Source organism: Phoenix dactylifera, chromosome 1, assembly GCF_051530095.1.
Source record: "Phoenix dactylifera cultivar Ajwa chromosome 1, Ajwa_hap1_PhDact_Kaust_v1.1, whole genome shotgun sequence".
Taxonomy (NCBI): Eukaryota; Viridiplantae; Streptophyta; class Magnoliopsida; order Arecales; family Arecaceae; genus Phoenix; species Phoenix dactylifera.
In genome coordinates this window covers 36025969-36053713 of record NC_143190.1, presented here as the reverse complement: position 1 = coordinate 36053713, position 27745 = coordinate 36025969, and the positions used below count along the sequence as shown (strand labels likewise).

Here is a 27745-nt window from a genome sequence, read left to right as displayed (position 1 = left end):
GATTATGCAAACAGCAGACTTGCAGTGCTATAGAGGAACTAAGCACCTAAACAAACCAAATAAGAATGCATCTAATTAGAGGCTGAACAACGAGGAGGAATCACTATTTCAGGCAACTTGAAGGCAAAAATCAAGAAAAACAAATGAAAAGGATAACCAGAAACTTACACTCAAGTTTCATGGCAGAATATACTACAAAAACAGATTCATTTACAACCATGCAAAAATAAAGCAAAGAATTTAGTCTACAATATACACCAAATAGTGCCTTTTAGAACAATCAAAACTAAAAACTTTAAGAGAGTTGAAAAGGAAAGAAAATTTAATTTGACAAATAGGTATTTAAATCTACAAATCCGTAGGAATTTATACTGAGAGAAAGCAGATAGATCTTTTATTCTGAGGAACCAAAGGAAGCAAATTGAGAATATAGACATCTTTTTTAATTTAAAAATTCAATATCTAAAATAAAAACTTAACATATATTGCCACATAAAAAAAATGCTTAGAACCAAATTATTCCCAAACGACAAATAAACCAACAAACAAGCTAGTCCATTGGAAAATCAGATGTAAAAAAGAGCGTGAAAAAGTTCAGCAGCAACAACAACAAAATATATATCAGCACCTGATTCTTCAACTAATGTTTCAAGTAAACCATCATTTTCTTTGTGGGAGTGGCTAAAGCAGGCATTTCTTGCCTTCTCAGAACATGGACTAAAAATTCCGTTATTCTTGTAGCTGTGTACTGAAGCAATCCAATGGCAGCAATTTGCGGAACTTCAGTTCAAGAAATGCTTTATCCTATGGGGAGTTTGAAGTTCAAAAGCAACCGCAGACATTAATGGTACCTGAAATCCTCTTGGATACGCTGCTTGCAACTATGCACATCAAAGCTTGAATTTCAGCTCTCGAGGTGTCTCGAGAAACTCTAGCTACTGGTGAAATTTCTTCGAGAAAACAAGAGAGAGTGATAACAACATTGTCATCGACTCTGTCACTTGTTCATTCCATGAGTCAAATTTGGTGTAAGATTGGGGTTTCTGAGTTATTTTCAGCCTCACAGTTATAACCAAAATCGTTTTAATCTTCGAGTTGCAACTGACACTTCATCGAGACGTCATTCAGAATAATGCTGGAAATTACAATAGTATCATACAGGGGGTGAGCAGGTCATGCCGTGTTCAGAACATGGACAGCGTGCACCTTCTGCAAGAGACAAATGACAAAAGCAAAAAGAAAGGAACCAGTCCGCCTCCGTTTTAATTACAGATGATAAATAGTAAGTCGAAAATCCAACAAAAGCATTTGCCAGCAACATCTCTGGGGAAACAGCTCCACGGATATATGAAACAAGGATTAGAGTACATACTTTTGGTGGAGAATTTGGCATTCTCCTTACCATATTGTGAACCACAGAGGAGGTGGCCAATTTAATTGTTTGTCATAAAAATCATAGGGCTCCATTCTTTTTATCTTCTAAATGATACAGCCCCATATTGCGGTATGCTTCCGGATCAAAGGCAAGTTCCGGAATATAGTTATCGATGAAGTAGATACAAGTAAGCTTCAACACCCGAAAGTCGAACATGGAGAAAGACATCATCGACTCGTCGAAAAGACGTTTCCAGCATCGGCACCGGCGTGAACTAGGGCACCGTGGCATAGGACGTGGCCGAAGCTCATATCAGCCGCCACAATGATCTGGGCGCTGCCGAGAGGGTTCAAAAGGTGGATGTCATAACTACGGCAGAATATAACGAGCCAACCGTGAGGGGAGCCGCTGCCGAACCGACGGTGGAAATCCCCGACGGGCGGCAGTGGGAGAGTGGCTGTTGGGGTTCCTAATGATAATGCTATAACTGCAATCTCGCGTGCAAACTTTTTTTCGTATGTGATTACAAGAACATTTATATGGAACAACGACCCAAGCTCCCATCTCAGTTGAAGTAGTTTGGTTGGACCAGTTTATTTCAAATGTCCAATTAGTCAAGCTTGATTAGGGCCATATACCATGATTTTTTACCTTACCGCATATCGATGCATATCTGTGGCCAGAGTGCATGTTTGATGCGACACAATCAAACAGAACCGGCAAAAACCAACAATCCACCTGCGCCTAGAGCAAAACAGGAAAAGATAATTCAAACAAGATACCTGTTGTAATTTTTTTTAGTAAGACTGTACGACTAAATGCAACCATAAGCACCTGAGAGATCCTAATTATAAGAAACTGGCCAGATATAAATTTTCACAGCAAAAGACATGAATTGTCACATCAACCAAGTTTCTTATACTAACCATCCAGCATAGCATGCTATTAAATATAATTCAAACAAAATACTCCCAATAAAACTAAGATAAGTTAAAAAGCTAGAACTACTAGAAAAAACAGAAAAGGAAACTCTCCAATCACCACCACCAGCTGCAGCTCTGAGGTCCCTGCAGCATTACAAAGTTGCACTATAAAGAGCAATCCTCCAAAGATCTGGACAAGATACAAGGCAGGTCACTTCAACAAGGAAGACTACTCTTATCAATAGACACAACAGCTCAGGAGTAAACACAGGTTCAGAAACTAGCATTACTAGAACCACGCATGTCTGTAGCCCCTCATGTCATCAAAATATCACTGCACAATGAAATGATTAAATCAGTCTTCTATACACACTTAGAAGGATTACATTCAATCAAACCCCAAGCGATTAAAAAATAAATATAAAGAAAACATAGATGAAAAAAAAGATAGTGAAAATTTAGGCAGAACCTCAGTTCCTTCTCTATCCAGGGGAAATAATGCATGAAAATTTAGCTGATGTTCCAAATTCTTCCTAATGCATGGGTTGGGAATGGGGTCGATAGCCAGCAATCACATAAAATTTGTGATAAAATAATCTAATTTTAAAATCCCCGAAATGTTTCCTTACTTTTAAGTTCGAAATTTACAGTAGAGAAGCATTGTCTGCTATTGCTTATCTATTGTCTTTAGAACAGTTTTCAAACTCTCAGACACATGACCATAGTCTTCTTTTACAGAGCATCCGCAACAAACCTAAGACATTAAAAGAGGTCCAATTAACAAGACTCAAGCAAATCAGGCTAATAGCACTCGAAGCTTAGGCAGATCCTCAGTTCCTTCTGTATCCAGGGGAAAGACCAGCTCCCAAAAGAGAGGGCAGGTGATGTTGGGATGGCTAAGCAGAGGCAACAACAAATCTGAGGTCATTAAGAACGATCATACTTGCCCAGATTAATGACCAAAGCAAAGGATTTAACATGGGCACAACCCAATAGGTCCAGAATCAGGAACCTTTTGGGTCAAATATCATTGTCCATACAACCCCATGTTGCCTTAAAAGACATGTTCCAACAACACGCAACTTGGTTTATTACAATACAATTCACAAATAGAATTATCAATTTCAAACCTCATACTTAAAACATGAAAGCTATAGAAATGAAAAAACAAAGTAGAATCAACAGAAACACTAACCTGCTGCTGCGGTGGCTGCTGCTGCTGCTGCTGCTGCTGCTGCGGATAGTTCCCATATCCTGGATATGATGCATATGCATACATGTTGGGATCTTGAGGAGGAGCATATCCATATGTATCATAGCCCTGGGTGTACCCATAATAGCTACCATTCCATTGGGTAGAATCCTGCTGTGGCTGAAAAGATTAAACAGGCACCTTCAGTGCTTCTTCAATTTAATAAAACAACAGAAAGTAACTTGTCACTTAGAAGATTAATAATGCTCAAATATCATTCAACTCCTGAACCTGTTTATTTGCTGGACTACGACCCCATGAAAGCCGTATGTTCTGCCCCCCAAGTTGGGTTCCATTTAACATCTGCAGGGCCTCCTCAGCACATGACCTGAGAATCATTTAGTTTTTTAAAAAAAAAGTTCACCAAAATGAAGTTCGAAGTATAACCCACAAGAATGGAGCACAGTAGTGCGAACCTGACTGCAAATTGAACAAACCCACATCGCTTGCCTACAGGTATCTTTACATAGACCAACTCACCATATTGGCTAAAAACTTGTCTCAGATGTTCCTCAGTGACAATTGGATCAAGCCCACCAACAAATATCTGCAGACCAGTATCAGATATCTCAGAACCAAAACGCACAAATGACATCCAACATTTAAAGCAGAACAAACTACCCACAGTGGTATTATTTGGATCATTCTCGGACTCAGCTCCTGGTGCAGTCTGGTAAGAAGCTGCAAAAACAATACAGGTGAAAATCTACTTCATAGCTGAGAATTATTAACTTACCAGCATTAATGCCATTAATAATCCAATGCTAGCCATATAAAACTCCAAGGTAATACTAGAAAATTCTAGAAATATACCATAAATGGGCATGCAGTTCTGTTCAATCAGAGTAACTTCTGAGCCAAACAACTTACCAACAGAGGAAGCATAGAATCTGCAACAAAAATACCATAGAATGCACAAAATATATTGATCGCGTATGGAAGCCTGGATTGTTATGCTAAAGTAATTCATCAGCAAGTGATTGTCAAAGTCATCCACTGAGAATAAAATATCTTGCACAGTAACAATCAGTATTAACATGAGAACTGATAAAAAATTATGGGAAAATGGGGAATTTTGTTTGTGTTGATATGAAGGAAGGTAGCTGCATTAATGTCAATCCAGGAGCCATTTTGCATTCTTTAAATTCTAACAAGAAGGAGATCATGGATCTTGCAATCACCAATGCAGACACTGAAAGAGCACAAATAACTAATTCAGAAAAAATAATAAGAAGTGAGAACACTCAAAAAAAGGCTGCTTAAGCTGTTTAAAGCAGGCAGTGTTTTCCCATTCATTTAACAGACGAGGTAGAACGCGACAAAAGCTATACCTGACATGCTGTCACCTATAAATATAAAGCATGGAAAGTATTTCCAGTACCAAAAAATGGATAGGATTAGAAGGCTCTCATTGATATGGGGAGAATCAAAAGAAATGCTAAAACTTAAAAGTCATATTCTCATATAAAATGTGAGAAATCTTCTGCTGGACAGGTTCCTTCCCCTCTCCCTCCCTCCTTGCCTTCATCTAGAAGATCTATCCATCTAATAATGATTTCCTTCTTAACTTAACATCACAATGAATCCTCTACTTTAGACCAATGTTGATGAATATCTATCTTGTCAATCCTGATAGCTATTCATCTTCATTATCCCCTAACTTCAAGACCACCTTCTCTCTTACCATTAAAAAGCCTAACCAAATCTAATAGGTGAAAGCCCTTTGGTGCATCCATCCATCCACTCACCCCATAACCATCCATATAATCATCAACAAACACATGAACATTTAGGACAACCTTACAAGTACACCTTTGCACATCATATATAGTCAAGAAGATATCCTTTACAGTTAGCCTTCCATGACCTCTGATCGACCCTTTTTCATGCAAGTCTTTGTCAACTTTCTTATGGCACACTCACATGATTGTGGCACAACTTCATACCATCTCCACCAATTCCCTGCCAAACTCTGGTGAGCAACTCCTATAATATTCTATTTCAAACACAACATTGATAGCAATCAGTTTATGAAACTAGTTACCAATTGCCAACTGACTACAGTACGATTTCTGCATTAGATAAGAACTATGGAAAAAAGTTTGCTTCATTAAAGATGAATTAGAAATGCACCGTTTCTAGCATCTTTTGTAACACATCACTTATCTTTGCTGCCAAGTTCTTTTTCTCCCACTACTGTTCATAGTCTATACCCACCATAGAAATCAAGCCTTATACCGACTATTCAGGTTTGCTTTGTGCATCCATATTCACCAAACATTCCTATTGAAGATTGGTCATAACTTGAACTCTACTATATCCAAAAAGTGTCGGAATGTGATTCATAATTACTCATTAGAAAGAAGTTGAACTCGACATACAAAGACATGGCTAGCCACCTTTAAACCACATAACTAATCTCATTCTGCCTGATGAGGAAATGTATGCTACGTCATCTAGCTCAAGCAATCTACACCACTAGTTATACTTTATAATATTCAATGTTATTTAAAAATGTTCTGAAGTCTCCATAAAAAGGTTTCAAAAAAATGCAACTTGCAAACTGAAATATAACCATGGGACATGTTTAAAATTATGACAAATTTGAACAAGCTAAAATTTTCCACATTTGTATGGAGTGGATTGGTGATGACCAAGAACAAGAATGTTACTTCTAGATCTACATTGTCTACCATGTGTTTTCCACAGCAGGGGAACAAAAAACATAAAGTACAGGTTAAGCAGGTGGGTTAGCTGCAGAGGTGATTGGTTGTGCGTGCCTACACATATTTATAGATAGAAATAGAATAAAATCCTATAAATACTTGTCCAGATTTCTAATGCAGATACAGATATACACGTAGGCATTTTTATCACATGCACATTCATGCCAACATACACATAGTTGCAGAGGTGATTGGTTTGTAACACATTGATTGCTATAGAGAGAATGAAACGAGTTCGATTAAGGGAGGGCTAGAAATTGAACTTAGGGTTTCAGTTCTTGACATCGTTATTTAAGAATACAGATTGAATTGCAAAGTGAAACTCAGAAAATCAAAAGAAAAAAAAGAAAACAAAGAAACAAAGGAACAAACAGAGATCACATGGTACGAAGCTATGTTCTCTACTGTTCTTTAGAGGCAAGCACAAAGAAAAATAAATAAATAATAATAAATAGAAAAGGTGCATAAGTCACAAAAATATATCAGAAAGAAAACAGATAATTCACGGCATTTTTTTGCAACTTCTAACATTGATTTGGAATAGCAAACAATGTTTTCATCTGCTGCTCACATCATGACATCACAGGGCATCCCCATGAGATTTATTCAGACCTCCAAAATAGGTTCTAAAACAACTGCTGCTTAGATAATGAAATTACTGCTATCAACAATGCTACCACCAATAATATCCACCCTCAAAAAGTTTAGATTATTTTTGAGTATCAAATTATGTGATAGCTCAGCACTTTGGTTAAAGAAGCAATCATTTTTAAGTTACAATTTGTCATGAAAAGTGAGATATGATGATACATAGCAGGAGAGTTATGAAGGCATTAGACCACCCAAGCTGGACAAAGAAGGATGCATCTAGGAGGCTGAATAATGACTGGAAACCTTATTTCAGGCAATCTGAAGATGACAATCAAGATAATCAATACCAAAGAGAACTGCTTTTACCCATGAAAAGATAATCCAAAACATAAATCCGAATTTCATTTCAGAAAAAATAATATGAAAATAGATTCATGCACAGCTATGCAAAAAAGATAAAGCAAAACTTTTTGATCGACAAACTGACGAGAATAGTGCCATTTAGAATGATCCAACTAAAAACATAAAGAGTCGAAAGGCGATGGAAATCTAATTGGACTGATGGGTGTTCAAATATGAGAAATTGAAGGATTTATATAGCGGGAATGCAGATAGATTTCTTGCTTTGAGGAACTAGAAGTAAATTGTGAATATAGACAGCTTTTGTAATTTAAAAACTGAAGAGATAGAACGAAAATGTAGCATATAATGCCACATAAAACACTTGGGAGCCAAATTATCACGAAATTAAAAACACTGACCTAACTGAGGCCACCCATTATAGGAGATATGCATCTCAGCTGAAGTCAATTCCGGGCCCTAAATGAAGATAGCATGGCATCCTGCTTCGAGACAACATGAATTTTTATAAGACTTTATTACTTAAAGCTACGCGTAAATGAGCCACACTTCACAAAGGAAAGTGCTAGGAAGGAAATGACTTTTGTACATCTATCGAAGCAATGCCACCTATCTTCAAGTGAATGACTGGGAAATAAAACATGCTAAGGATAACATTTAGCGGATTCCACTACCACGCTATGCATTCAGCTGATGTAAATACAGAATATTTCAGAATGAAATATACATATCAAGAGATCATCTTTGTCCCTGCAAATCTCTCTATAAGCAATGCAAAACAGAGGTTGACCATAACAGTAAGGACAAAAATAAATCACTGTTGTATTGCTACCTACCGTTTGAAGAATACTGTTGAGCACCAGCTTTCTTGCTGGCAGCTGCACCAATCCGCATAGGCCTTGATGAACAGTAAACTCCATTCATTTCATTCATAGCACGTGTTTGTTCATTTGAATCTGAAAACCTAACAAAGCCATAGCCTTTGGATCGCCCAGTAAGTCTATCTGAGACAACTTTTGCCCCCTTAACTGATGGGTAGCGAGTTTTGAATGTCTCTTGTAACAAGTAATCTGTGACATCAGAGGCCAAATCCCCGACAAATATTGTATAATCAGGGCTATCATCACGTCTCTCACCCGATCCACAGGTAGCCCAATTTAGTCTGAAAGTTTGCTCAATATTAGGCATCATTTGGCCATTAAAAGCCTGAAGAACTCTTTCTGCAGCTGCTCGAGTTGCAAACTCAATAAAACCATAACCCTCTGATTGCCCAGTCTGCTTATTCCGGATCATTTTCACAGAAAGAACCTGCGATCATGAACAACATGAAGATGAATGACCCAAATAATTCCGATGCTCGATATGATTGAAACCATCACAAAATAAACGAAAATAATACTTTTATCCCCTTGCATCTTCAATTGGTACGGAAAAAAACATGTCCAATCAAATTTCAACATCTTAGTCCATTTTGGTTTCATAAAACCAATAGCAACTAAGATTTTGTATTTCCATGATTTCAACTTGAAGTATCACAGCATCTACACAATCTAGCAACAGCATCACATGGATCATATAAATTAGGAACATTAAGATGGTGCAGATCATATGGATTAGGTCAAAGTCAAACTTGCCAACACAATGTCTATTTTTCTAGTGCACCATATTTTGAAGCTGAAAGTCCTACCAAGAGGGCAAATTAGTTATGAATTTATGATTATGAAATATGTAACTATTGCATCCCCGAGAATTTTCAAAACTTCTATTGATAGCAAAGAGTAAGATACCAGCAAGCAGAACCTATGAGTGCAAGACATGCAGATGAGCGTTCTTGCATACTCAAGAGAAAAGTGAGGCCCAAAACGAGCGTATCATGTGGAGGGGTCATCTAATACAGTACAAATATGTGTGACAACCTTGGCAAAGTGGTCATTTAGAACAGAAAGGAACCAAAGAAGACTTGAATAGCAGTAGTGAGATATCACATTAGCATGCCTCTCAGGTTGGAGTACCTACATTGGTTAACAGCAACCAAAGGATGGTAAAGTAAGGCTTTGCATTGATGTAATGTAAGCTCATCTAGGTTGTGCTGTTGTTCCTAACCTAATGTTTTCAACAACAGAGAATATTAAGAACCCAGGGGAATCATCCATGGTTACAAATGGGACAAGCTTCGGAACCAGCATTATTCTTCTAGCACCTCACAAACCAAGACTGGAAACCACTTTCCTTCCACATCAGAATAATTCTACAGTAAATAAAAAAATGTAGTTGCGATATACCTCAGAAATAAATTATTACCATTGACATATCATCCCAAATCGCAGATCACAGTATTTCAAGCAGCAAATTATAATATGGCAAAAACCTAACCCCTCCCGACAGTTCTACTGTAACCATTAGAACTATGTGCTGAGGTAGTTACCCAAATCCTGAGCAAACACAATGCCAAATTAATAATTTCAAGTAAAACCAATTACATGTATAAATCACAGCCTTCCCTCCTTCGCTGTCTCATTTTCAGGTTTTCCTAATTCAATCAATTGGGTAGGCTTTTTCTTCTGATGCTTATCTTCCTAACACTGACAATTATAATTTAAATCTAGAAGGACATATATATATATATACATACTTATTCAATTAAATCAATTAGGTACTCGTTATCTTCATATGCCTATCTCTCTATTATTGCAATTATAATTTACGACCTAGAAGGTATAAATCTATACTTTTACTTATTCAATTAATTCTAACTATGACAAACAATAACTGGAAAATCAAAAAAGACAACCAACAGTAGCTCTCTTACCTTAGGAAACCTCCTGTATTTAATTATACCGTAACCTATGACAATGCATCTTCCACTGTTTCTACATGATGAGGCAAGAGAAACCCTAATTCTCAATAATTACATGGAATTGGACCCTAAACTTAATTGATTGACATTAAACAAACAAATTCAAGACCATACTACGGATCCTAGCTTAGCGAACAAGCTACTAAACAAAAGGAATATAGAAATTAAAAGCATAAAAAAAATACATTAATCACGATCCAACTAATGAAAATCGCCAAGAAAGCAATAAAAGACCATTCATATAAAGGAAATCAAAACAAGTAGACCGACTAAGACTGACTAAGAAGCATTGTTTCAAGAAGTGTTTCAAAGAATAAAAGTAGAAATGCTATAACCTCTCCAGTCGAGGCGAAGCACCCGAAAAGATAGTTCTCGTCCATCCAATACTGCAAGTCCCCGACCCAGAGCGTCCGGATCTCGTCGGCCGAGGCCGGCTGTGGGCCCGGGTATTGCGGCTGGGGCTGCTGCGGGAGCTGCTGCACCGGCTGGGGCACCGGCGGCGGGATCTGGGACGGCTGCTGGTTCCACATCGGCGCCTGGTAATACTGCGGCTGCGGCTGAGGGGGCATCATCGTCCACTGCTGCGGCTGCGTCTGCTGATGCTGTTCCATCGGAGGGGGAGCCATCTGTGGCTGCACCATCCCGCCGGCTGGCTGCATCATCTTCGGAATAATAGAATAAGAACCAACCCTAACCACAGAGAACGGAAGGGGAACCCTAACCCTACACGAGATAAACACCCTAAACCTAAGAAAGGAAGGGGAAGATTGGCGGTGGCCAGAGAAAGGGGTGGGGTGGGGTGGGGTGGGTTAGAAGAAACCCTAACCCTAGCGAGAGAGCGAGAGAGCGCGTAAGAGAGAGGAGGGGCCACGGGGTCGCAACGGATTGATATTAAAAAGGCCGAGGAAAGGACAGTAGTGGGATTTGGGCACCGCACGGGTCGCACGACCGGTGCGCGGTGCCGCACGGGAATCCCGTGCGGGGCACCGACAGCTGTAGTCAGCTCATATGCTTACGTGTGCAGAATGGCCCTCGCGACTGACCCGCCGCGATGCCCATCAAGCAAATGTCTGGTTTATAGATCGGGGTTGCATCGTTCGCACAAAAGAAGGATTCGCTTTGTTCGCGCGAATCCACCGTTGAATCATCTACTGATTGCTCTAAGATCTGTACGAAAGATGAATGACGCTGTTTGGAGCGCTTTAGGAACTGTGCGGAGAATGATCGAACGGTGGATTCTTGCGAAGGAAGGTGAATCCTTCTTCGCGCAAAAGATACACCCCCGGACCCTAGGTTCAAATATGGAGAACAAGCGGGCACACGGAATTTTTCATGTATTGTCGGCCATTTGTCATCAAGATTCGCACACACATGCATGAGGGTCATGGGTAGCTTAGAGTGCACATCCTGGTGCTAGTGACTAACAAATTGGCGACCACAAAAGACTTGTTTTGAGCTCCTTGGTGAGCAATAATAGATCTCCCTCGATCAAGAATATTGCTACTTTGCTCATCGATTAAAGCTAGGGCAATTGAAGAATAGGATATGCTCGCTAAAATTAGTTAATAATAATGATTCGAGACCATGACTGGCGCATTACTTGTTTTTTTTAAAAAAAAATGTGGTGTGGGTAAAAGTCATTGCCTTAGTTTAACCTTCTTTAGGCCTACCTCGAAATATCTATATGAAAGACAAATTCCAAGGCAGCCTACTCAAAATTTCAATCAACAAAGATTTCAAAACATGCAATCAAATCATGAAAGTTACAGTTATGGCCATTAGTCTTTGTTTCAGGAATTCGAAGTTGAGCTAATAACATCTACTTGCATACCAAACTTTGTCCTTTAGGAAACTTCTATTTATTCTACTAAGTGCCTTCCCCCGCTCTTCCATGGCTTGATGTAACTTCTCCATGTAAGACAGGGCCTTTTAATATTGTCATTTGGTCAATATATTTGTATTTGGTCAATATATTTGTGATAACTTTTACTAGTTGAGTGTTTAAACCAATTTAATATCATTTCAAAGTAATTGTGCTGTAGAATTTAAAATTTTGCTTCGATGATTACAAATAAAAGATATTCTCTCTTGTTGCGGGTTTTCACCCCAGCAACAGCCCGCACACCGGCCGAGCAGGGAAAGCAAATGCGTCCCTCCCGAGGTATTGTCCGCTCTGGGATTGCGGACGGCATGCCAGGGGGGCTGCGGAGGTACTGCCCCTGGACCGCACGGCGCGGGGGTCCGCGGAGGTACTGCCCCTACCCTCACGGTTTTGCCCTTCAAAAGGTGCCTCGCGAGGAAAGATTTTAGGCATCCTCATTATAAGGCACAAACCTTTCCGCTGATTAGCCGATGTGGGACTAAAGTTCGGAACCCCATCCCACAACACAGCCCCTCCAGCGGGAAGGTTTGTGCGCGGCCGGGGCCCTCCTTCTAGCGCCATCTGTTGCGGGGTTTCACCCCGGCAACAGCCCGCACACCGGCCGAGCAGGGAAAGCGACTGCGTCCCTCCTGATTTTGCCCTTCAAAAGGCGCCTCGCGAGGAAAGGTTTTAGGCCTCCTTATTATAAGGCACATACCTTTCCGCTGATTAGCCGATGTGGGACTAAAGTTCGGAACCCCATCCCACAACATCTCTCTCTCATGCATACAGACAGCTCTCTGTATCAAATAATTAACTTCTGCTTTAATTATCAAAAGAGATATTGCATATATTCATGAATCCAATTATATCTGGTGCAAAGCATGCCTAAATATCATGTCATTTGGTATAGATGCATATCTCAACAAGCAGGCCAAAGAGATTACAAATTGGAAGCTGGCCGATGGGAAGAAGGTGAAGCCAACGTCCCCTGGCACCGATGAGGCTGCGCCCACCGCCCCGGAGTCGAGGGACAGCAGATGGGTGCCGGAGGGGATGTTGATGTCGCTTCGGCCAGCGGGCTTGGCCTTTCATGGCCGTCTTTCGGCCCAATATGGTGGACCGAGGTGAGATTTGTTTTTCTTTAACTGCTATTCTGGTTGGGGGATCCAAGTGTACCGATATTGGTGGTTCGTATGAGCATTTGTCATGGTTTACCGGACATAAGTGGTTCTTGGAAACTCTGGCATGGTTAGCGGGGGCACTATGGTCCCAGGACAAAGGTATCGGACAGGCGGAAGAATGTACTAGAGCATGCCACCATATAATTATTAAGGGGAGAGTCATCTACAAGAGAAAGTTTTGATCCGGGTAGTTTACACTCGTAGATTGAAAAGTGGATCAATAATTGCCGTGCTTAGTCAGTCTTTAGTACGGATAAAAATTTCTATACTTAGTTACCATTATGTATATATATTCATATTTTTTATTTGCACTGCTGGATTTGCATATTTTTGATTTGCACGGCTGGATTTGCATATTTTTGATTTGTACTACTAGATTTGCATCGTGATTTACATTGATAAATTTGATTTGGTATATGATGGTATATTTTATATGATTTCCAGTATGAATATTGCATGATAGTATGTGTATCAGATACTAGAAACATATATATGTGAATAGAAATAAACCATATAAATAAAAATTGATTTGACAAGTTGATGCAGGACGGAAGTAGGGAAGGAGAGACAGAGGGGAAGAGAGGCAGAAGAGGGGGAAGAAAAAGAGAAGAAAGGAGGAGGAAGAAGAAAGAAGACTAATTTTCATTCATCGTTCATTAATTCTAAACAAATGCATGCCTCATATATATATAAAGCCACAAAATAACAAATAGGTCCCTACAAAGAAAACAATCCGAAAAAAGGTCCTCAAATGACAATATGCAAATAAATCCAACCAACATAAAATAAAAATAACATAAATCTATCCAGCCACAACGAAAGTGGCTGGACCATCTTCCTGTGACGACCGTGATCCCGCAAAACAATCAGTCCGGTACTAGTGTCCGCACCAACTCCCTCCGGGTAAGAAGAAGTCGACCTCGACGAATGACTCTAGTAGTACTCCAAAAGATCTGGGTCAATGCGCTGGAACTCCTCATGTGTAATCCATGTAGAATCGAACTCCGGGCGTCCTCGCCAGCGAACCAAGAAATGCTGAATACCCCCATCACTGGTAGAAACAGTCTGCTCATCTAAAATGGCATCAATATGTTCTTTTTGTGCTGGTGGTAAGGGTAAATGGGTCGGAGATGGTATGGAATCAAGAATAGGAGTATCATCAAGCTCAAGGGATGGCTCAATGAAAGGGTCAGTAGGAATGGAAGGGGACCCTTGTAAGCAACTAAATCCTCAATATTAAAAGTGGAGCTAATACCAAAATCAGAAGGAAGATCAATGACATAGGCATTAGTGCCCACTCGTTGCAATACCCGAAAGGGCCCAGCACTACGAGCCTGCAGTTTCTTGACGGTTTCGGATGGAAACCGCTCAGGCCGAATACGTATCATAACATAATCCCCAGTTTGACATTGTTTATCCCGCTTATGAGAATCAGCCTGTAGCTTATATTGAGCATTACTCATATGAATGCGCTTGCTAATTTTCTGATGCAGAGTATGAATATGTTGTGCAAATGTATGTGCAGACTCAGAAATTTAAATATGTGGGGACATAGGTAGGAAGTCTGCAGGTTTTCTAGCTACCTCAAATGGACTTATACCGATAGATCTATTGACCGACAAATTATATGTAAATTGGGCGACATGCAGAATAGAATCCTAGTTACGATTGTGTTCACCTACTAGACTTCGTAAAAGGTTACCTAGACTTCGGTTGACTACTTTGGTTTGGCCATCGGTTTGAGGGTGATAAGTAATAGAAAATTTAAGTTTGGTGCCAATCATATGCTACAAGGTTTTCCAAAAATAGCTCATGAAGCAGACATCCCTATATGATACAATGGTTTTTGGTAAACCGTATAATTTAACAATCTCATCAAAGAAAATCTTGGCTACTCGAGAGGCATCGAAAGTTTTGGAACAAGGAAGGAAGTGGGCCATTTTAGAAAAACGATCCACAACCACAAAAATGGAATCATGTTTCCGAAAGGTACGAGGAACGCCGAGTACGAAGTCTATACTAAGGTCAAGCCAAGGACGATCTGGGACAGGTAACGGAGTGTAGAGGCCAGTATTTTGTTTTTTATGCTTAGCGAGTTGACATGTGCGACACTGGCCCACAATTTTAGTAACATCCCGTTTCAAACTTGGCCAAAAAAATTGACGTTCAACCTCTTCTATGATCTTATCACGCCCAAAATATCCAGCGAGACCACTGGCATGCACTTCCCATATCAAAAAATCTCGTACGAAAGTTCGCGGAATACAGAGCTTGGAAGCTTTGAACAAGTACCCGTCTTGAAGATAAACACCATAAATCAAAGGTCCTTGTCCATTAGCAAGGGCATTATAGAGTTGGCCACAATCGGGGCAAGACAAGTAATCGTGCTTAAGTCTGTCAAAATCGGTGATGGAAACAGACATGGCGGACAATAGAGTTACTCGTCGACTTAGCGCATCAGCAGCTTTGTTCGCTGCACCTGACATATGTTTGAGAACAAAAGTGTAGTCCTGGAGGAATTGAACCCACTTAGCATGGCGATGATTAAGTTTTTTCTGAAAATTAAGAAAACGAAGTGCTTCATGGTCAGAATAGAGAACAAATTTATTTGGAAGGAGATAATGTCGCCAATACCGTAGGGCCTGGACTATTGTATAAAATTTCTTGTCATAGGTGGAATATCTCTATCTAGCCTCATTCAACTTTTCACTACAATAGGCTATAGGATGACGTTTTTGACTAAGCACACCACCTATACCTAAACCAGATGCATTACATTCCACCTCAAAAACTTTGCTAAAATCAGGGAGTCGCATAACTGACGCTTCCGTCATTCTTTTCTTAATATCACTAAATGCTTTAGCAGCAGTGCGTGTCCACTGAAAGTCACCCCGTTTAAGGCAATCTATGATAGGTGATATAAGTGTACTAAACCCCTTTACGAAACGACGGTAAAATGTGGCCAGGCCGTGAAAACTACGGATGTCAGTAATATTCTTAAGTTCAGGCCATTCGACAATTGCAGTGATTTTCGTAGGATCAGCAGATAAGCCCTTAGAGGAGACTATGTACTCTAAGAAGTTTACGTGAGAAGCGAAAAAGAATACTTCTTAAGGTTAGCATAGAGGCTCTCGTTGTGTAAAATCGTACAAACTTGCCTTAAATAGATTAAATGTTGCTCCTTAGATTGGCTATCAATAAGGATATCGTCAAAGTACACGACTAAAAATTTATCCATGAAAGGTCGTAGTACTTGAGTCATCACTCGCATAAAGGTACTAGTAGCATTTGAGAGGCCAAAAGGCATTACCAGCCATACATAGAGGCCATCTTTTGTCTTAAAGGCTGTCTTCCATTCATCTCTTGGGCGATTCCGGATTTGATGGTAGCCACTTTTTAAATCAATCTTGGAGAAAATTGTGGCACCTGCCATCATATCCAACATGTCGTCGAGCCGGGAAATAGGAAAATGGTACTTGATCTTGATTCTGTTAATGACCCGACTGTCTACACACATTCTCCAAGTTCCGTCTTTCTTTGAAGTAAGAAGGGCAGGTACGACGCAAGGACTTAGACTGTCCTGAATAAATCCCTTTCGTAGGAGCTCTGCATGCTTAGAAGGGTTCATCCGATAATGGGGCAAGTTAGGAAGAGTAGCTCTCGGGACTAGATCAATGGCGTGCTGAATATCACGCAAAGGGGGCAAATGATCCGGGAGATCTTCAGGAAAAACTTCTTTGAACTCCTCAAGGATAGCGAGTGCTTCAGCCGGTAATGTGCTTTGAAGATATGGGTGAAGTTCTTTAACTAGTAGAGCAAACTCCGGAGAGTCATTAAATACGTTCCTCTCAAATTTCGTGGGGCTAAGGATATGAAGTTCCTTCCTCTTTGATTTACTCTTGTTCGTACTCTTATCTAGTGTTTTGGGCCATAAAGGATTAAGCTTAATCATTTTGCCCTGGAATACAAAAGAACAAGAGTTAGTTCGATCGTAGATAGTGACATCGAGGTCGAACAACCAAGGTCCTAATATCAGATGACCTACGTCCATTGGGAGTACGTCACACCAGACAATGTCTTTGTAAGAAAGGATTTGAATAGGTACAAAACACCTTTCCTTAATTTGAATGGATGACGTGTCAATCTAGGAGACCTTATATGGTTGAGGTTGGGAAACTGGAGTCAGACCCAAGCGGAAGACAATGCTGGAAGATATCGCATTAATGCAGCTCCCGCTATCAATAATAACTTTACAATATTTTTCTCTGCACTTAATGTAAGTGTGAAAGATTGAGGTTCGTCTCCAGTCATCAGTCCCCTTAGGCTAGGTAATTGCACACCTTACTATAATCATAGTGAGTTGGTCGGATTCGTGGGCAATTATCTGGAGTGTAGTTCGGATACAGCCTAAAGTGTGTGATTCTTCTTCAGGTTCGTCTTCAACATCCTGAATATCCTCTAAACTGGGCTCATAAATTTGTTCCTCCAAATTATCTATGTCATCCTCCTGTTCTTGTGTATCAATAACAAGGGTCTAATTTGCACATTGGGAAACAACATGATCAAACCCTTGGCATTTAAAACATTGAATTCTTGAGTTTGTCTTTGGAGGTTCACCTAAAACTCCTTTGCCTTTAATATCTCGGTTTTGGATAGGTGTAGAAGAAAAGGGCTTAGGTGGAACAGACCCGATTGGGGGTCTGGGTCCAGATGGTTGGGCACTAGTGGGAGCCCGTCTGGTGTCAGGGTGCCTAACAAACATGGATTTGGAGAATTGCTCATAGTTTTGCACAAATGTATAGGCTTGGTCTAAGGTGGCCACTTCATGAAGGATAAGTTCTTTCCTAAGCTCATCATTTAGGCCTCGTCAAAACCGGCTTAGGATCATATGTTCATCTTCAGCTACATTACTTCGCACAGAAATTCATCAAATTGAGCGATGTAATCGGTACTGTGCGGCTACTTTGTCTTAAATTATTCCATCGATCTAGGAGGTCAGCTTGATAGCTTAATAGAAGGTATTTTTCTTTTAGTTTTTCTTTCATTTCTACCCAATCAGTAATAGCAGGTTGATGTCTCCTAGCTAACAGTTGTTCAATGGTTTGCCAAAACAGCTTAGCTCGACCAAGAAGTTTCATTCTAGCGAATCAGACTTTTTTTTTCTCAGACGGATTGTACCACTCAAAGAAGTGGTCCATTTTGTGTAACCAATCTGAGAAGACTTTCGAGTCAAGACGACCGTTAAAAGTGGGGGCTTCAACCCTAATGCCTCTCATTACATCTTCATCAGGGTCACGAGGTTCTCTGGGTTCTACGTTATGTCGGTAACCTCTATCAATATTAGGAAAGGGACTAGGTTCTCTAGGAAGAGGGTAGGCATGATGGTGACCTGGAACAGACCTATTATCAAAATTGTCCTGACGAACAGAGCCTTGTTGTTCTAGAATTTGTTCTAGGGTGTCGTCCCCTTCAAGACCCAGTAAATGGGAGGTACTAGCTTTCTTGGATTCAATAACCCTCTGAAGTGAAGCCTCAATTGAATCAAATCGACATTAACCTGGGTGGACATTGTGGTTAGGTCATGAATTTGGGCATTGTTGGCTTGGACTTGGGCATTGGTGTTTTGGACTTGAGCATTAGTATTTTGGAGTTGAGCATTAGTGTCTTGGATAGCTTTTAATAGAGCTTCAATTTTGGAATCCATGTCTAATTGGGACTTAGAATGAGATGCGACATAACCATTACGTAGATGCATAAAATGAACGAAGATATGTATGATCCTACCAATTATAGAGGTTCCTAAGTAGACCTAATGCATGAAAGTAATTCGAAATTGCAAAGTATAAGCCCAATATAAGCTAAAACTACTTCCTAGCAAATAATTATTACAAACTGAAAATTAATATGAGGCGCAGGCCAACAAGTAGCTGCAGTCAAGTAGTACTAAGTTCTCGGACTATGCAAGGTGTCACGGAGCCACGTAGGTCTCCTAGATATGATCTAGCTCTACAGTTAATATTAAAGAAATGCTACTACTAGGGTTTCTGTTTGTCTTGTGGATGTGTGTGGTTGCGTGTGTTTTGAATTTGTGGAACGTATCACTAAGCACAAAAATACGATAATTAATGCCAAATTAAACGAACAAATTGTTGGAAATTGTGTCCCAAAGCCAATTTATAATTGTAAAAAATTGGTGTATGTATATGTTTTATTAAAATGAATAAAAATTTATTCTGACATTTTTCTATTCATCACAAGTATTACATCTTCAAATTGAACTCCTGTGTATTGTGATGAAGTCCTTAGGACTAATTTAGTGGATAAAGGAGGTTTTATCATTTAGTCCTTTAACCAGTTCGCGATCAAATGATGAGCTGTCAATTGGACGATAGCTGTGTCAAGTATAAGTCGTTGTGTGCCATTTAGTTGGTTGTCCTCTTAAACCAAGGAGTGTGGAGACACTGTATGGCATATAGGTGAGATGTAGGAGTACATCATCACTGAACAGTGACTTACCTGCGTAGCACTCCACTGTCGGAAGTTAGCTCGCAAAGCGTATGGGCATAAGTACCCCTTAGATCTGAGACTGTCACGGTGACTTGCAAGCAACTTACTGTACTTAGGCACTGGACGACCTGAATTTCTAATTCAGGGATCGGAAGGATGTAGGGTGTAGTCAAGTACTCGCGAAGTCTGTGTATGAGTCAAGATGGGATTGACCGCTCCAGATTTTAGAAGTTGATGTCTCGCTGTATTTCAATTCCGTAAAACCTTGGCCAGGATAAACCAAGTGATAGGTTACTTGATTTGATTGATTGAAATACACTATGGATGACCGGACTCAGAGTTCGACAGTCCACTCTGAGGCCATCCTGAGCATCGATGGTCATAGGAATGAATTATGAAATAACCATATGTCTAGGTTCTTGAATGTTGCTTTGCATATTCGACCTATTCGGACATCTGGTATCATTGCTAGATGGTCACCTCGATTAGTACATGGAGTAGTCCATGTTCTACCGGCATAGTGATCGAACCTATCGGAGTCACGCACATTAGTCAAACTAAGTAGGAAGGCCTTGACCCAATTTGATTAAGAATTAAATTATGGGTCATTTGGAACTTGGTTCTGTCTATGTTCAGCTAGCACTGAGCATGAGGTACATGCTAAATTTCATGAATGAACAACTAATTAAGTATGTATTCCGGGTCAATCAAGTTTCAATTAATGTAATTGAACTTGATCAGGACTCAATTGTTGAGATTGGGTTTGATTGAGTCTCAATTAGTGTAATTGGGCTTGATTACGATTTAATTGGAATTTAATTTTGTATTTGTTCTGATCTAAGTCGGACTTGGATCGAGCTAAAACTGGACCCAATTGAATCTCCCATGAGTCGGACTCGTGTGGAATTTTTTCGGATCAAAAAATTCATTCCAATGGGCTGTCAATTTGGTTTAGAACCAAATAGGCTAGCTTATGATCAAATTGGCTGACCCATTTGAATCAGAAGCTGACTTTTCCCATTTAAATTGGCTACTGACCGTTGTTATTACCCATAGACCCGTGGACCACTCCCCCCCTGTGGACCATTAATGTTTTTTCTGTGAGCCGCGACTCTCAGCTGGGACGCATGAAACAGAGAAGCTCTATTTCACGCATCCGCGACCTTTTGGACCGGCGATTGCGTAGCCGACCGGCCTCCGGCCCGACGGCCGACTGGACCGGAATGTGCGATTTTGAACTGCCAACATTCCGATTCAGTTTGATTTTTGAAATCCGACAGTAATTGGCATTAATCGCTGTTTTTTCCACGGTTGTTTTTGAAACAATCGTTATCAAATTCATTCATATTAGATAATGAATGAATTCAATAACGCTCGGCCATTTACGCCTCTTAACTCCTCTCAGCGTTGGCCTATTTGTAGGCCACCGTTTCCTCTCGAAAGAACAAGAGAGAATTTTTCTTTGGAAGAAAATGTCAGACAGAAGAAAAGGAAGAGAGAGGTAGATTCAGTGAAGAAAAGGAAGAGAGAGGAAGAAGTTCTCTTTCTCTGGTGGTACCGAGTCAGGCCCAGATCCGGCGCTCTCTCCTGCATTCCCTCTTCCTCTGTGATCGGGATCAAACTCAGGCGTCACTGCTCTCGGGCGTGCCGTGAAGAAACGGGAGAGAAAGAAAAAGAAACAGTGATTTGTTATTAAGGGAAAAGGAAAAAGAAAGAGAAGTCTTTTCTTCTAGGGTCCCTTTTGCAAAAGGTGTTTTGCACAAATATCAAAGTCATCCTACCTTCCTATGAAGCTCGACGTGCGCGCGAAGTAGAGGGCCTGCAGATCCAGACCTCCTGGAGCAACTTTCAAATATCCAGATTCAGATCCAGATCCCTTCTGCTGCGGGATCGAGGTATATTTTATATAATTGTTATGTTTAAAATATTTATAATTGTTATAAATAAAAATTTTAAAACTGATTTTCATGCCTGGCGTCCGATTTATCGGACAACTAAGGAAATTTTTCCTTCACAAATTGAACCTGCAGGGAAGGGGAAAATAGAGCTGACCCGGTCTGGAGAGAGGCCTCTGCTCGCGGAAGATGGTCAGGCTGAAACGGGACCGGGAAGGTGGTCAACGGTGTCGCAGGGTCATCACTATGACAGCTTCTGTGGAGGCGGTCGGAGCAGCTGATGGTGGCTACGGTTGGAGCGGTCTGTGGTGGTAGATGTCAGAGATGACAATGGTGGCGCAGCAGCCGACGGCGGCGATGACAGCGTGGCGGCGCGGCGGTGACTAGCAGCGGCGAGCGGCGGCAAGGAAGAGCGGGGGCGAAGCGCGGCGCGGTGGTGCAAGCAGCAGAGGTGGCAGCGGCGGTGGGGGAAATATAGGGGGCGCTGATAGCAGTGGAAGGCAGAGTGGATGGCGGTGGTGGGGGTGCGTGGGAAGTGGTGGTGGGCACGGAAGGGCCGGCGAGCGTCCGGCAGAGTAGGAGCAACTGCGGCAGAGGGGAGAGGCGGGCGGCGCGGTGGTGTGAAGAAAAAAGAAAAAAAATGGTGGTGGCAGTGGTGACAGTGGGCGGAAGCGGTGACGCCCGAGAGGAGACGGCGTGGGGTGGCAGAAGGCGGTGATCGAAGAAATCGAGGAAGAGGCAGTCGGGAAAAATAAGGAAGGAGGAAGAAGAAAACTCCCGCACGTGCGTGACTTACGCGTCACATGCGTGACTTACGCGTCACGTGCGGTGATTTAAATTTTGTTTTTTTTTTTTTAACAACCAAATGGACTCGGGTTATCGGATTAACAGACCCAACCCGTTAAGACAGTCCGATCCGCAATATTGAATTTTAAATTATTATTTTTTTTGAATTGGTTCGGGCTAATAGGTGTTGGGCTAACGGGTCTAGACCTTACCCGCACTGTAGATCATTTTCCACCTTCGACGATTCCGATGGATCACGCCTGATTTCGCGGCGGTGGTTAAGGGGAGGCGTCGCGCCGGTGGAGGAGAGTGCTGAGGCGGCGTTGAGTGGGGCGGCGGCATCCTTCTTCTGGTTCCGGCCACGGACGGTGGCAATAAAATGCGGCCGAAGCTTTCGGGGCGATGCGGTGGTTTCCGATGGCGAATCGGCGGCGTTGCGAAGTGGAGGTGGTGGTTGGTGCATGCGCAGCGACGGCTGGAGGGGAAAACGACGAAGAGGGCGGCTTATTTGACTCCCGAGCCACTGTAGGGATAGCCGGCGACGGGGTTTTCCCTTTCTGTGCGGGAACCGAGAGAGAGGGGATAGGGAAGGGAGACGGAGGCAGCGGTGGTGGGGGACGCAGGCGACGACGGGGTGTGGCGAGGAGGACCGGTGGAGTGGCGATGGGTGGGAAGCGACCGACAGGAGGGCTTTGCCCCTTTTCTCTGCACGGGAGATGAGGTGAGGGAGAGGGAAGAAAACAAAGAAGAAAGGGAACGCCCTTTCTTCTTCGGAATGCGTGTCGTGCAGCGATCTTCCATACAATCTGGCATCCGCGGTGCAATTATTCCAACAAAATGCAGATGAAGAAAAGGCCGAAAAGGAATCGGCGGGGGTCTGTCCATAAACTAGATCCTTTGACTTCAGCAACAGAGGCAAAGTCGGGCCTGCTCTGATACCAAAGCTGATGCTGGACGAAAGTAAGGAAGGAGAGACAGAGAGGAAGAGGGAAAGAAGAGGGGGAAGAAGAAGAGAAGAGAGAAGGAGGAAGAAGAAAGGAGATTAATTTTCATTCATCATTCATTAATTCTAAACAAATGCATGCCCCATATATATATAGGGCCACAAAATAACAAATAGGTCCCTACAAAGAAAACAATCCGAAAAAAGGTCCTCAAATGACAATATGCAAATAAATCCAACCAACATAAAATAAAAATAACATAAATCAATCCAGCCACAACGAAAGTAGCTGGACCGTCCTCCTGCGACGACCGTGATCCCGCAAAACAATCAGTCTGGTACTAGTGTCCGCACTACAAGTGTAACTTGTAAATCAGATCGATAACTTATGGTTTGGACTAACCTCATCATAGGATAGCCTCCATGGGCTTATGCATGAGATAGGCTCCATGGGCTTACACATAGGATAGCCTTCATAATCTCATATATGGGATAATGTCCACGGGCTTATGCATGAAATTTGTCAGTCTTAGACTAGGTCAAGATCCTGGTTAGTCCAAAGCTGCGAAAATAGTGCTATAAAAAACCTAAAAATCAAGTTAATGAGAAATAGATGATATGACAAAAGAAATTATTATTGAATAATTGGTTAAATTTGAGATATGTATATTATATGTATGCTTCTTTGATAAGATGAAAACGAGGGTTTATGTGTATGTTAATTATATGAGCTTTTCGAGCATTGATATAGTATTCATTTTACCAGGTATTATTTATTGGATTATTTTTCTATTACTTATGGTGTAACGGTTTAGGATTCTTACTGAGCTGGAAAAGCTCATATCTTTCCTTTTATTATTTTTAGAGTTGCAAGTTTGCAGTACTTGACTATGGTTGAGATCACAGGTGGAAGAAATGAATAGATAGAGCATCTTTATTTCCAGTAGGATAAATGAATCTAGAAATTATGTATAAGTTTGTTATTTGTTATGAACTAAGGTCACTATTATTCATAGTTATTGAAGTTGTGATAAATCTTTCGAGCCTTACATACATATTTTCTGGGGGCTTTATCTTAGAAAGTATGCGGTTGTGTCACGTGGCCGACTCGGGTGGCGGGTTTGGGGTGTCACACTTCTTATTTGATGAGGAAGAGGAAGGAAAAAGGAGGAAAAAGAGAGAGAGAACAACTAAAGCAATCATTTCATGCATCTCATTAATATATTGAAGGTAAGTTCTCATGAATGCCATAATACATTTCAGTGTAGTATAAACATGACCATATTAAATTCTCTCAACCAATACAACTGCTAGATGCTCATTCTAGCTGCAAAACATGGATTTGAGATAGTATTCAAGTTCAAACCAACATCCCAGCATAATTTTGAGAACCAGAATAACAATTAAGAGTGAAGTCCTGAAGAAATAACACTTAGAAGAGAGCCTCCTTGTTGCAAAGAACTTGTTTCAAATGCTTAAACTGCTTCACAACTTTCTGGCAAACCCCTACCCTAGTCCTACAAATAATGAACCTTAGCCTCTTCAGCCTTATGCCAACCTTTATCTTTGGTTTGCACACTCTCCCCTTTGAAGAGGATCTCCTCCTCTCTGAATCAGCTTCTTCCAATACCTTGTAGATCAAAAACTGTGCTTTCCGGTGACGTAGCTCATCCGAGTCCTCCTTCTCAACCCTCGAGTAAGAATAGGCTGTCCTCAAGAGGATCATTTCTTTTGAGAGGAACAAAGGAGATAAAAGAGACGACACTAAAAACTATGTCTAAGGTGGGGGGGTCACAAATCTTCTGTCAGCTCTGTGCCAAAGGCAAGGAGAGTATAGGATTATATATAGAATCCTAAATCGGCATGCTAAGATGTCTTCATTATTATATACTGTCAACATGAAAGACCTTGGGGAGGTTCCTTGGCCCTTTATTAGTATCTTTAGCTGAACAGGCTGAGAACTAAGAAGTTGGTCTATTTGCTTATAGTTTACTATCTTATCAATGGGAGGGTGTTAATGCATGCTCGATGGTCCGATTAAGATCGGGGGCTACCAGTAGATGCATGTTGATGATGCGATGCACAATCAATGCATTCAGATATTTATCAATTAATATGAAGTCAATGGATGAGACACATATGGTCATAGGATATACATTTTTTGGGCATGACTCTTTGAAGCATGCCTTCACCTATATGTTTCTAATGAAGTGAAAGTCAGATCAGTTTTATATAAAGGCTGTCCAAGTGATGCCTGCCGAGTTATGTCCATGCTTCGTTGTTCAAGAAGTTAGATCAGTTTTATTTCTGCAAGTTCATGACAGGCATGAAACCTGGGTTGAGGGCAAGGACATAAAAGAATAAGCTATACAATGATACCCTTTAAATTATGTCTAAAAAATGTCAGACAAAATTATATATATGGAACAAGCTGATTTGGTTGATGACAACTTTTCTTATTATTATTTGGTAGTTTTGGGGGTCAGGATGTGATTTTTTTGGTTAGATGTGTCTGGTGTCATGTCTACATGGAGAACCAAGATGAGGGAAACAATATTATTATTTAAGGAAGCATAAGGACTTCATGGAAACAAGATAGAAACATGCGCGAATGCAGAGTAATTTTTAACTACACTATCCCAATAAATGATGATATCAAGAAGAACTCATCTGGCAGACAAATGGCAGCTGCAGATTAAACTTGATATTTGATGGATTTTCTTTTTTAAAGAAAATAATTTCTAAGGTAAAAGGATGGATTTTACAGAAATATTAAGGAAAGAAGATGATTGATTGATTGGGTTGTAATTCCGGATGCAGGGCTAATAGGACCTCAATTTATCGGTCCAGAATACAAACACAAGATGGAAATCTCTACAAGCTCTGTAAGTCCTTGTTAATCATATACAGCTGACCAGGACCACTTCTTGGTATAATTGATTTCTAGAGCTTGAAACCAACCAATATGTGAATTGGTTGGGAAACCAGGGGAGAAATTCTCCCCACCATAAATGTTGAACTGGAGCAAGTTCGAGTTTACAGTGAGATAGATCTCATAGATGCGATCGTTTTTGCTGAATGAAATTCCACATAGCCGTTTCAATCTAAAGAAACAATTAGCAAAAAATCATAGTTTATATATCATAAAAGTCTATGTTTCAATGGTTAAAAGTATATATTGCTCAAATTAATTATTACAATTGAAAGGTTGACCCTGATATACATCAATCAGTTCCTAATACCAAGTCTAGAGTTGATATGCTTTTAGTCTCTAGGCAACAATAAAATTCATCATCTGCCTATAATTTTTCATCTTATTGCAATAGCTGTCGCCTAAACTACAAACTTTCAGAGAGCTAAAGCCAAAACCAGCAAGTCAATCTTCATCAATATCTGTCATTAATCTTTTCTGCTAGACAAGTCTAGGCAATCAATTGTTGTGGTAGTAGCATCCATTATTCCCAACTTAAATCAATTTACTATGCTGCAGTATTACTTTAGCCAAAGCCATAAGTCTTCTACAGCTCCAAGTTTGGAGGATTATAAAAATAACTACTTCAATTGGCTGGTCAGCAAGTAAGTGAACCATTGATTCCATGCGAGCGAGCGCGCGCATCTGTGAGAAGGAGAGAGAGGGGGAGAGACTCTTTTGCTGATGGAGAATTATACAAAAGGACTGCATTGTAGAGCAGTTGTATGCTGGCAAATTTTAATAAGCATTGCATGACAAGATAAGCTTGGCTGACAAAGGCTGTAAGCTGGCAATGGGCATTATTGATGTAATTGGTCTGATGGTAGCTAATTCAATAACCACATTATTATGTTTTTTTATTGATTTTGATTAGGTATGCTGCTACTGTTCTGATTGACCTCAACTTTGCTGAAAACCTTGTCTGAAGCGAATAAGTCTGATTCTTTTGCGTAACTCCAATATAAGTTATCCTGGGTCTTTACCTGCTAATATATTTTCCTTGGCTGAGAATTTGAGCATCAACTTATGTTAGGGCTTCTAAAAATTCTCATCACCCATGACTATGACATTCTAGTTAACAAAGACATCAATGAGCATATATCTGTGCTCTAAATATTTGCCCTATTCTTCTTGGCTTTACATCACTATCAGCACACATACATCAAATATCCATCTTCATGACATCTATGTTTTTGAACCTTTCATTTTGTTAGCATTCCAATCCAAGACTGTTGCAGGTTTTAAGTTCGGAAATAAAAACCTTCTCTCGAGGTCCAATGGTCATCCAAAAGTTTCTCTCTCTCTCTCTGTCTTTTTTTGATGAAATATGGAGGCTGCGAGAAACTCCCCCAAGATTTATTAGGATTCAGAAATAAAAAGGAATAAGGTACAAGGGAGTAGTTATGGAAAAGGAAAGAGCTTACATAGAGGAAAGACAACTGGATAAGGCATTGTGACTGTCCAAGGCTTTCATGGAGCATGAATTCCCCCCACGAAAAAAAAATGCAAAGCTT

At 40.6% G+C, this 27745-nt stretch overlaps 2 protein-coding genes across 2 annotated transcripts; both read right to left on the bottom strand.

Moving 5' to 3' along the window:
• Positions 1 to 2270: 2270 nt before the first annotated feature.
• LOC103711639 (polyadenylate-binding protein RBP45) lies at positions 2271 to 10972 on the bottom strand. Its single transcript, XM_008797875.5, has 7 exons — positions 10420 to 10972; positions 8064 to 8535; positions 4176 to 4231; positions 3967 to 4097; positions 3782 to 3878; positions 3494 to 3670; positions 2271 to 2632 (listed from the first exon to the last, which is right to left on the bottom strand). Exons 1-7 carry the CDS (start codon positions 10744 to 10746, stop codon positions 2630 to 2632), a joined length of 1263 nt encoding a protein of 420 aa, XP_008796097.3. The 5' UTR covers positions 10747 to 10972; the 3' UTR covers positions 2271 to 2629.
• A 13295-nt stretch (positions 10973 to 24267) lies between these two features.
• LOC149768601 (uncharacterized) lies at positions 24268 to 25468 on the bottom strand. The gene has a single exon (XM_089927464.1). It carries the CDS (start codon positions 24984 to 24986, stop codon positions 24693 to 24695), a length of 294 nt encoding a protein of 97 aa, XP_089783590.1. The 5' UTR covers positions 24987 to 25468; the 3' UTR covers positions 24268 to 24692.
• Positions 25469 to 27745: the final 2277 nt, after the last annotated feature.

Bases quoted from the DNA above. Each gene is read 5' to 3' on its own strand.
- LOC103711639 (XM_008797875.5), bottom strand. From the start codon at position 10,746: ATGATGCAGCCAGCCGGCGGGATGGTGCAGCCACAGATGGCTCCCCCT. The intron at 4,098-4,175 runs GTGGGTAGTTTG...ACTGGTCTGCAG, and splicing joins ATGATCCAAATAATACCACT to ATATTTGTTGGTGGGCTTGA. The intron at 3,671-3,781 runs GTTCAGGAGTTG...TAATCTTTTCAG, and splicing joins GTAGTCCAGCAAATAAACAG to CCACAGCAGGATTCTACCCA.
- LOC149768601 (XM_089927464.1), bottom strand. From the start codon at position 24,986: ATGATCCTCTTGAGGACAGCCTATTCTTACTCGAGGGTTGAGAAGGAG.